A 10,514-nucleotide genomic window follows, 5' to 3' on the forward strand; every position below is an offset into this window, starting at 1 on the left:
CCAGTCTGAGATGGGGCTTTTTCTTTGCAACTCTGCCTAGAAGGCCAGCATCTGGAGTTGCCTCTTCACTGTTGACGTTGATATTTTGCGGGTATTATTTAATGAAGTTGCCAGTTGAGAACTTGTGAGGCGTCTGTTTCTCAAACTAGATGCTCTAATGTACTTGTCCTATTGCTCAGTTGTGCACCGAGGCCTCCCACTCCTCTCGAACCCACAAATGCTGATGCTCCAGATACTCAACTAGTCTAAAGGACAGTTTTTTATTGCTTTAATCAGGGCAAGTTTTCAGCTGTGCAAACAATTGCAAAAGGGTTTCCTAATGAACAATTAACCTTTTAAAAGGATTAACTTGGATTAGCTAACACAACGTGCCATTGGAACACAGGCATGATGGTTGCTGATAATGGGTTTATGTAGATATTCCATAAAAAGACAGCCGTTTCCAGCTACAATAGTCATTTACAACATTTACAATGTCTACACTGTATTTCTGATCAATTTGATGTCACTTCAATGGACATTTATTTTGCTTTTCTTTCAAAAACAAGGACATTTCTAAGTGACCCCAAGCTTTTGAACGGCAGTGTAGAAAATGTTGAAATTGTGTTTGTTAAAAGTAGAGACTCAGAGCTACAAAATGGTACATCATACACTGCAGTTGAGGAACATTGAGTCATTCTGCTTTGAAAGTTCCTTGAATGTTTTGGTACATCTACTGGAGAGCTCTTTGTCTACACCTAGTCAGCATCATTCACAACCTTTTAAGCCTTAGCCCCACCCATCTCTTTAAGGATTCACATGTGCGACCATGTGCTAAACACAGTAAGGTACAGTAGTATAGTACAGTGCCTTGCAAAAGTATTCGGCCCCCTTGAACTTTGCGACCTTTTGCCACATTTCAGGCTTCAAACATAAAGATATAAAACTGTATTTTTTTGTGAAGAAACAACAACAAGTGGGACACAATCATGAAGTGGAACAACATTTATTGGATATTTCAAACTTTTTTAACAAATCAAAAACTGAAAAATTGGGCGTGCTAAATTATTCGGCCCCTTTACTTTCAGTGCAGCAAACTCTCTCCAGAAGTTCAGTGAGGATCTCTGAATGATCCAATGTTGACCTAAATGACTAATGAGGATAAATACAATCCACCTGTGTGTAATCAAGTCTCCGTATAAATGCACCTGCACTGTGATAGTCTCAGAGGTCCGTTAAAAGCGCAGAGAGCATCATGAAGAACAAGGAACACACCAGGCAGGTCCGAGATACTGTTGTGAAGAAGTTTAAAGCCGGATTTGGATACAGAAAGATTTCCCAAGCTTTAAACATCCCAAGGAGCACTGTGCAAGCAATAGTATTGAAATGGAAGGAGTATCAGACCACTGCAAATCTACCAAGACCTGGCCGTCCCTCTAAACTTTCAGCTCATACAAGAGGAAGACTGATCAGAGATGCAGCCAAGAGGCCCATGATCACTCTGGATGAACTACAGAGATCTACAGCAGAGGTGGGAGACTCTGTCCATAGGACAACAATCAGTCGTATATTGCACAAATCTGGCCTTTATGGAAGAGTGGCAAGAAGAAAGCCATTTCTTAAAGATATCCATAAAAAGTGTCGTTTAAAGTTTGCCACAAGCCACCTGGGTGACACACCAAACATGTGGAAGAAGGTGCTCTGGTCAGATGAAACCAAAATTGAACTTTTTGGCAACAATGCAAAACGTTATGTTTGGCGTAAAAGCAACACAGCTGAACACACCATCCCCACTGTCAAACATGGTGGTGGCAGCATCATGGTTTGGGCCTGCTTTTCTTCAGCAGGGACAGGGAAGATGGTTAAAATTGATGGGAAGATGGATGGAGCCAAATACAGGACCATTCTGGAAGAAAACCTGATGGAGTCTGCAAAAGACCTGAGACTGGGACGGAGATTTGTCTTCCAACAAGACAATGATCCAAAACATAAAGCAAAATCTACAATGTAATGGTTAAAAAATAAACATATCCAGGTGTTAGAATGGCCAAGTCAAAGTCCAGACCTGAATCCAATCGAGAATCTTTGGAAAGAACTGAAAACTGCTGTTCACAAATGCTCTCCATCCAACCTCACTGAGCTCGAGCTGTTTTGCAAGGAGGAATAGGAAATAATTTCAGTCTCTCGATGTGCAAAACTGATAGAGACATACCCCAAGCGACTTACAGCTGTAATCGCAGAAAAAGGTGGCGCTACAAAGTATTAACTTAAGGGGGCTGAATAATTTTGCACACCCAATTTTTCAGTTTTTGATTTGTTAAAAAAGTTTGAAATATCAAATAAATGTCGTTCCACTTCATGATTGTGTCCCACTTGTTGTTGATTCTTCACAAAAAGATACAGTTTTATATCTTTATGTTTGAAGCCTGAAATGTGGCAAAAGGTCGCAAAGTTCAAGGGGGCCGAATACTTTCGCAAGGCACTGTAAATAACCAAATAATTCAAGACTAAAAGTGGTTTAAGTAGTGACCTACTATAAGGAAAAACTCCAGTTAAAAATATGTTATCTAGTCCTTGGCCTATATCCTAATCTGACTGAAAGTGTCCAGATAAAAATATTGTATTATTAGATGATGGGTCATGTGAAAGAAATGCTATAAACACAACCACATCTAGCTAGGTGGATTGGTCACTATTGTCTAGACATACACATGTTCATGAAATACAATAGATGGCTGTAATCACCCCTAGACACACCTGGCACAATTTTATGGGTCATGTTATTATTCTCTTGTGGAGGCTTTTGTTTAGACATGTAGCTAGCTAGCTAAACAATTAATCATAATCCCCAGTCATAGCTACAGTAAAATGGATTATCATAGCTAGCCACAATGCATGAAAGTATGAATTTGCAGGTAGCTAACGAGCTAACATTAGGCTATAACTCACAATGGAAATGGCTTTCTGAGATACTAACAATATTACTACACAGATCATATATTAGCTAGCGAGCCAGCAAGCTAATGTTCGCTAGACTGCAAACAATGCACTTAATTTGCAATGAAAACAACTTTCCGAGAAAACAGAAAAATATATCTGAAAATGTAGCTAGACTCTTACCCGTAAAGATGGATGAACGCTTCATGGCAACGTATCTTTTACATTTGTTTTGTAACTAGCTACAGCTTATTTGGGCTGCTGTATCAGTCACTCCGGTTCACACGGACAGTGTGCAGAAAGTAGCTCATCACAACTTTTTCCCACTGATCTTTGTCGATAGTGCCTGATAAAGCCTGGCCAGCAATGATGAAGAAAGCAGTAGCAACACTTTTGCAGTTCTCCTTGGCTAACGTTAGATCTTTAAAAAAAGCTACACATACTGAGCACCTCTGATTCAGAAGGGTTGGGTTAAATGCGGAAGACACATTTCAGTTGTACAACTGACTAGGTATCCACCATTCCCCTTTCATGTTCTAGACAGAAGCGTGCTACATGGCAGACCAATCCAAACCCAGCCCATCCATTATCTCAGCTAATCATGACTAGCAGGAAGGATCCTGTCTTTTCCGTGGCTAAACAAATTAGGCTCGTAATTTAACAATTTATTTGTATTTACAGATGGCTACACGTTTAAGGCACATGAAATGTTGATATTAAATAAATGTTAATGCCTCTCCTGTGAGGTAGTGATGTGCGACATACTCCTAGTTTCTTGAAACCGGTCAGCTATCTGATGCTGTCTGGTCATAAAGAGGAGGACATTGTTGCCGCCCGTAGCATTGAATGCAAGAGTAGCCAGCGAGCATTTGGGGTCCCTTGATAAACAAAATAATAATAATAATGGTCTAGTGTTGAGCTAAACTGAGTGAGCACAACTGTGAATGGTCCTGGCACGCTAAAAAAAGTGTCAAGGGACGCCAATTTGGATTTGGCTTCACTGCTCTCACATCGCATCAAGAGAATTACATAATTGACAGAAACAACTTGAATCGCTGCATCTCAATGTGTTTTTTTTTATTCCGGGGGCTAGCTAGCTAAAATTGGTCCTTTTGTAAATTAGCCATGGATGGAGATAGGGATCTGGACTTTACTTAATTCTCCGTACTGGCCAATGATTACAACGTTGATTCTGTTCCAACCATAAATTACTACATTGTGCCCCTGGACGAAGAGGATGTAAGTTCAATTTGTAGCTAGATGTAGAAGGCTAATGTTAACTAGCTAACGTTGCCCATAAAAATAAGTTTAGGCTAGCGGGCATGCATTTTAGCCAGGTGGCCTAGGACAACAAAAAATAGAAGTGTGTACTGTATGACAGGGTCATAGACCGTTTTTTCAACATGAAACAGAGGAGAATGGCATTCGCAATTCTCTACAAGTAGGGTGAGTCAACATGTTTTTTCTACTTGCACGAACATGCACGCACACACACACACACATACACACACACACAAGATGGCGCCGAAGAACATGGCTGACGTTTTACATTCTCTTTTGTTTGTTTTTTTGCTTTTTGTGTAACAATTTTTTAAAACTTATTTTGTACATAATGTTTCTGCTACCATCTCTTATGACCGAAAATAACTTCTGGACATCAGAACAGCGATTACTCACTGCGGACTGGAAGAAACTTTTTCCTTTAACGAGTCTGACGAGAAGAATATCCTGCTTTCACTGGAACAGGCCCAGATCCCTGCCTTTTGCGTAAAGAAAAGACTCAGGAAAAGGGGCCGCAGATCGGGCAGCCTTCTGAGAATCCGTAGGCGAGTAAACTCCCACTGCTATCCGTTCTTCTTGCTAACGTGCAATCATTGGAAAATTGATGACCTACGATTAAGATGATCCTACCAACGGGACATTAAAAACTGTAATATCTTATGTTTCACGAGACGTTCCTCTGGTAAGACGAGGGGTGGGGGTGTGTGTCTATTTGTCAATATTAGCTGGTGCGCGATGTCTAACATTAAAGAAGTCTCAAGGTATTGCTCGCCTGAGGTAGAGTACCTTGTGATAAGCTACAAAGAGTTCTCATCTATATTATTCGTAGCCGTCTATTTACCACCACAGAATGAAGCTGGCACCACGACCGCTCTGAACCAACTCTATAAGGCCAAAAACAAAAATGCTCACCCAGAAGTGTCGCTCCTAGTGGCCGGGGACTTTATTGCAGGCACACTTAAATCAGGCAAACCACATTTTTACCAGCATGTCACATGTACAACCAGAGGGAAAAAAAATCATAGACCATCTTTACTCCACACACAGATGCATACAAAGCTCTCCCCCGCCCTCCTGGCAAATCTGACCATAATTCTATCCTCCTGATTCCTGTTTACAAGCAAAAACTAAAGCAGGAAGTGCCAGTGACTCACCCAATACGGAAGAGGTCAGATGACGCGGATGCTACACTACAGGACTGTTTTTCTAGCACAGATAAGAATATTCATCCAATGGCATTGAGGAGAACACCACCTCAATCATTGGCTTCATCAATAAGTGCATCGACGTCGTCCCCACAGTGACTGTACATACATATCCCAACCAGAAGCCATGGATTACAGGCAACATCCGCATTGAGTTAAAAGCTAGAGCTACCGCTTTCAAGGAGCGGGGAACTAATCTGGACGCTTATAAGAAATCCCGCTATGCCCTCAGACGAACCATCAAACAAGCAAAGCGTCAATACAGGATTAAGATTGAATCCTACTACACCGGCTCTGACGCTCGTCAGATGTGGTAGGGCTTGAAAACTATTACGGACTACAAAGGGAAACCCAGACGCGAGCTGCCCAGTGACGCGAGCCTACCAGACGAGCTAGATGCTTTTTATGCTCGCTTCAAGGCAAGCAACACTGAAGCATGCACGAGAGCACCAGCTGTTCTGGATGACTGTGTGATAACACTCTCGGTAGCCGATGTGAACAAAACCTTTAAAAAGGTCAACATTCACAAAGCCGCTGGCCCAGACGGATTACCAGGACATGTACTCAAAGTATGCATGGACCAACTGTCAAGTGTCTTCACTGACATTTTCAACCTCACCCTGACCAAGTCTGTAATACCTACATGTTTCAAGCAGACCACAATAGTCCCTGTGCCCAAGGAAGCTAAGGTAACCTTCCTAAATGATTACCGTCCCATGGCACTCACGTCGGTAGCCATGAAGTGCTTTGAAAGGCTGGTCATGGCTCACATCAACAGCATCCTCCCGGACACCCTAGACCCACTCCAATTCACATACCGCCCCAACAGATCCACAGATGAAGCAATCTCAATCGCACTCCACACTGCCCTTTCTCACCTGCACAAAAGGAACACCAATGTGAGAATGCTGTTCATTGACTACAGCTCAGCGTTCAACACCATATTGCCCATGAAGCTCATCACTAAGTTAAGAACTCTGGGACTAAACACCTCCCTCTGCAACTGGATCCTGGACTTCCTGACGGGTCGCCCCCAGGTGGTAAGAGTGGGCCACAACATGTCTGCCATGCTGATCCTTAACAGGGGTGTGTACTTAGTCCCCTCCTGTACTCCCTGTTCCCTCCTGTACTCCCTCTTCCTCAATGTGAGTAAGACAAAGGAGCTGATTATGGACTACAAGAAAAGGCGGGCCGAACATGCCCCCACTAACATCGACGGGGCTGTAGTGGAGCGGGTCGAGAGTTTCAAGTTCCTTGGTGTCCACATCACCAACAAACTATCATGGTCTAAACATACCAGGACAGTCGTGAAGAGGGCAAAACCTTTCCCCCCTCAGGAGACTGAAAATATTTGGCATGGGTTCTCAGATCCTCAAACGGTTCTACAGCTGCAGAATCAAGAGCATACCAGGTTGCATCACCGCCTGGTATGGCAACTGCTCGGCATCTGACCATAAGGCACTACAGAGGGTAGTGCGAACGGCCCAGTACATCCCTGGGGCCAAGCTTCCTGCCATCCAGGACCTATATAATAGGCGGTGTCAGAGGAAAGCCATAAAATTGTCAGAGACTCCAGTCACCCAAGTTATTGACTGTCTATGACCAAAAGGCTCCTCAACAGCTTCTACCCCCAAGCCATAAGATTGCTGAACAATTAATAAAATCGCCTCCGGACAATTTACATTGACCCACCCTCCTCCTTTTTGTACACTGCAGCTACTCGCTATTTATTATCTATGCATTGTCACTTCACCCCTACTTACATGTACAAATTACCTCAACTAACCTGTACCCCCGCACACTCACTCGGTACCGGTACCGTTACTTTTTATATATATTTTTTTTTTTACTTTAGTCTACTTGGTAGACTATTCTTGAACTGCACTGTTGGTTAAGAGCTTATAAGTAAGCATTTCATGGTAATGTCTGCACTTGTAGTATTAGGTGCATGTGACAGTATTATTTGATTTAACACACACACACACACACACAGATAAATCAGAACCATGGACAGCCACATCATATTTAGCTTACGTTAATTGGACTAAATTGTTTTTTGTATGTTTTAGTTGTCACAGTATTAGACTAAGCATAGGTGATTTGATTATGTTGAAATGACAGCTCCTGTTCTCTTTGCGACTTGCGGTAACTCATTGTGGTTCTAAATCAATAGTTGTTTAGTTGTCAGAAAATGTCATAAACATTCATTTGCTTAACAATGCTGCAGATCATGTAACCGTTATGTTACATGCAATATGCTTTCTAGACTTCACAAGACAGAGGTTGATCTCCGGTTTTGTGATGAAACGAAGGTGTGGTTGAATTTATTCTGCCACTGTGTCTTCTTATTGTCTCGGCCTTGGGCCAAATGTCACGGTCGCAAGACATAAGAACTAACAGGTTATAGAGCAAACAACTCCCGAGTGGCGCAGTGGTCTAAGGCACTGCATCTCAGTGCTAGTGGCATCACTACAGACCCTGGTTTGATTCCAGGCTGTATCAAAACCAGCCGTCATTGGGTGTCCCATATGGCGGTGGACCAGCGTCGTCCGGGTTAGAGTTTGGCCAGGGTAGGCCGTCATGTAAATAAGAATTTGTTCTTAACTGACTTGCCTAGTTAAATAAAAGTTATATATGTATTTGTGTCTACATGGATATTTTTTCTAGCGTGGCTTCCCCAGTGATTTTACCCATGCACCGCTACTGGTATTTTGACAGGATGTATCAGCTAACAGAATAATGCTATTGCAGGGATTTCTAGTGGCGCGCATATGAGTTATGATAATGCACAAGCACAGAGGAAGTTGTCTCCATCGTTTCCTCATTTGGCTTCCGGGTTTTAAAAGCATGCAGAAATAAGGTGGATGCAGCAGAAAACCCCAACAGTAAAAATATGAATTCATATTTTTCCATCCAGTAGCTAAAGCTATGCTTACATTAAAATGCATTTTCAAAGTAGGATGTATTCAGCTTTGATGTTGAGCAAACATCACACCATATTACAGTACCTTCCTCTCCTAAATCAATCTGTTGATAATCGATCTAAGCACACCCTTCGAATACATTTTATATCATAACATTCAAATTCCTAAGGTTTCATTTAAGTGTTATGTACTTTAATGACCACAATAATGTATGTTGATTAACATTGGTTGATAGAAGAACATTCTTGATTGACGGATGGATCAAACAACCTGGTGGTCATATAGCATGATATCCCACAATGAAAGCTCATCAGAGCTGTTGACCAATCAGGATGCCAGAACAGTATCAACAGAGAGCTTCTGAACAGCCTCTAACAAGAGTCTCCCATGCCCCGTGCAGTCTGGCTTCTGAACAGCCTCGAACAGGATTCTCCTATGCCCCGTACAGTCTGGCAGACCAAATAGTGGCCTTTACAACTCAGTAGCCCATAATCAACATGTCTGGAGGCTGTCATAGATCAGTATGTCCTGTAACTGTGTTAATTAGCATGAACATTCAAACCTTTCTTGATGTGATAGGAAATTATAATTAATTTAACCTGTTAGACTAACCACTAACATCACCATTTGTGTGATACATCGCTGTCAACATTTCATTTTAATCGTTTAGTTGGCTTCGAAGAAGAGGGTTTCCAAGGCAACCTAGCCAACCTAGCCAACAAAATAATGTAATTACTACTGTACCCTTTAGAGGAGAAACACACAGTGGTTTCCAGTGTGGAGTCTGTCTGTATATAAGGAGGCGGGCATCTCTTTCTAACTGCATGTTGTTAACTGCTGATACACAGCCAACTCTTGAGTGTTCTTTTAAAGTCCCTTTCATGTCAATGTGCCACATAGCAGGTTATACAGTATATGTATGTCTATTTTATCCACTTTCTCTGTAACGTAGGCAACAGCTACAGTACTCTTCATGTTGTCCACGTAACATCTCCCTTTGGTCCACACAAAAATTGATAGAGGAGGAGAGGTGTACGTTTATAAATTAAACTTTCTATCATCTTTGAAAAGGTGCAATGAGTGATGGAAAAGTATGTGGAATCATTACAACCAGATTATTGCTATCAATTGCAGCAAAACTGAGAAGCTACTGAATATAGGATCTTCTACATTAGAAAAGAAAATAACCTTTTCAAATACATTTTGAATGTACAATGTCTTACAGACATAGGCAGTGCTTGATTTGGACTGAAATAGGTGCCGGTACTCATTTTGGGAGCCGGTACTGTTTATATCTAAGTGCAGGAGCTCCAGAATATTTTTGAGCTAATATTCTATTCTATAGGAGGAAGAGGAGCTTAAGCAGTACTCAGCTCTGGTGAGCTCCTGCCCAAGTCAAGCACTGGATCTAGGATCTTAATTTGAGCCAGTCTCTTTCTTAGCAGGAAAATTTGAATTATTATGTGGATTACAATGAATGGACATTTTTGTAGCGGTTGATACATTTTTCATGAAGGAAAATCAAGTGGAAAATGTCAAACTTTCGAAGCCTTTTTAAACCTCAAATACACTACAAGTTTAAAATGGAAAGGTGTCCTGCAACAGGGTGATCAAATTAAGATCCTACATCGGTACACAATGGAAAACCTTGATGAATCACAATTGATTGCAAACATAATCGAATCAGAATGGCTCTCCTTGAGGTGAAGACTGGTTAGGCTATGTCTCAAGGAAGATGAGGATATCAGTGAGTCTATTGATGAGTCTACATCCCTATGCAGTCTACATTCCTGTACTTTATTGACACTTACCTATGATGCAGATGTAGAAAGCAGCCACGATGTCGGCCTCCTTGGACAGCTTGGAGGCGAAAGGGTCACCCGCCAGGAGGTAATGGGGGACATAATCGGGGCGAGCTGAGGTGTCATTTCCTATCAGAGCCATGATTAGGAGTGTCAGCAGCTTCCTGGGGAGCCAAAAGAAACAGCAGTAACACACCTGATTACTAACTCACATTCTATTACTGCATTTGTCTTGAATTATCAGTCTGTACCCCCATGATGTTCAGTGCTGTATATTGCCTCTAATGGAAGACAGCGATAAGAGAGAGAATTGAATCAAACACTTGACCATGAAGAATATATCCCTGATTAGTCACCATGGGGTTCATTCTAGTTTCCTGCTTCCT

General features: G+C 41.8%; 1 protein-coding gene across 1 annotated transcript in view; it reads right to left on the minus strand.

The window, feature by feature from the left end:
- The window catches only part of LOC110522287 (opsin-5-like), a 35,833-nt gene extending 25,545 nt beyond the window's left edge, over window positions 1-10,288 (minus strand). The window contains exon 1 of the mRNA XM_021600551.2: window positions 10,138-10,288. Within this exon, the coding sequence (XP_021456226.1) occupies window positions 10,138-10,270 (133 nt within the window). The 5' untranslated portion in view covers window positions 10,271-10,288. The remainder of the gene's footprint in view (window positions 1-10,137) is intronic.
- Window positions 10,289-10,514: the final 226 nt, after the last annotated feature.

Source organism: Oncorhynchus mykiss, chromosome 4, assembly GCF_013265735.2.
Source record: "Oncorhynchus mykiss isolate Arlee chromosome 4, USDA_OmykA_1.1, whole genome shotgun sequence".
In the NCBI taxonomy this organism is placed as follows: Eukaryota; Metazoa; Chordata; class Actinopteri; order Salmoniformes; family Salmonidae; genus Oncorhynchus; species Oncorhynchus mykiss.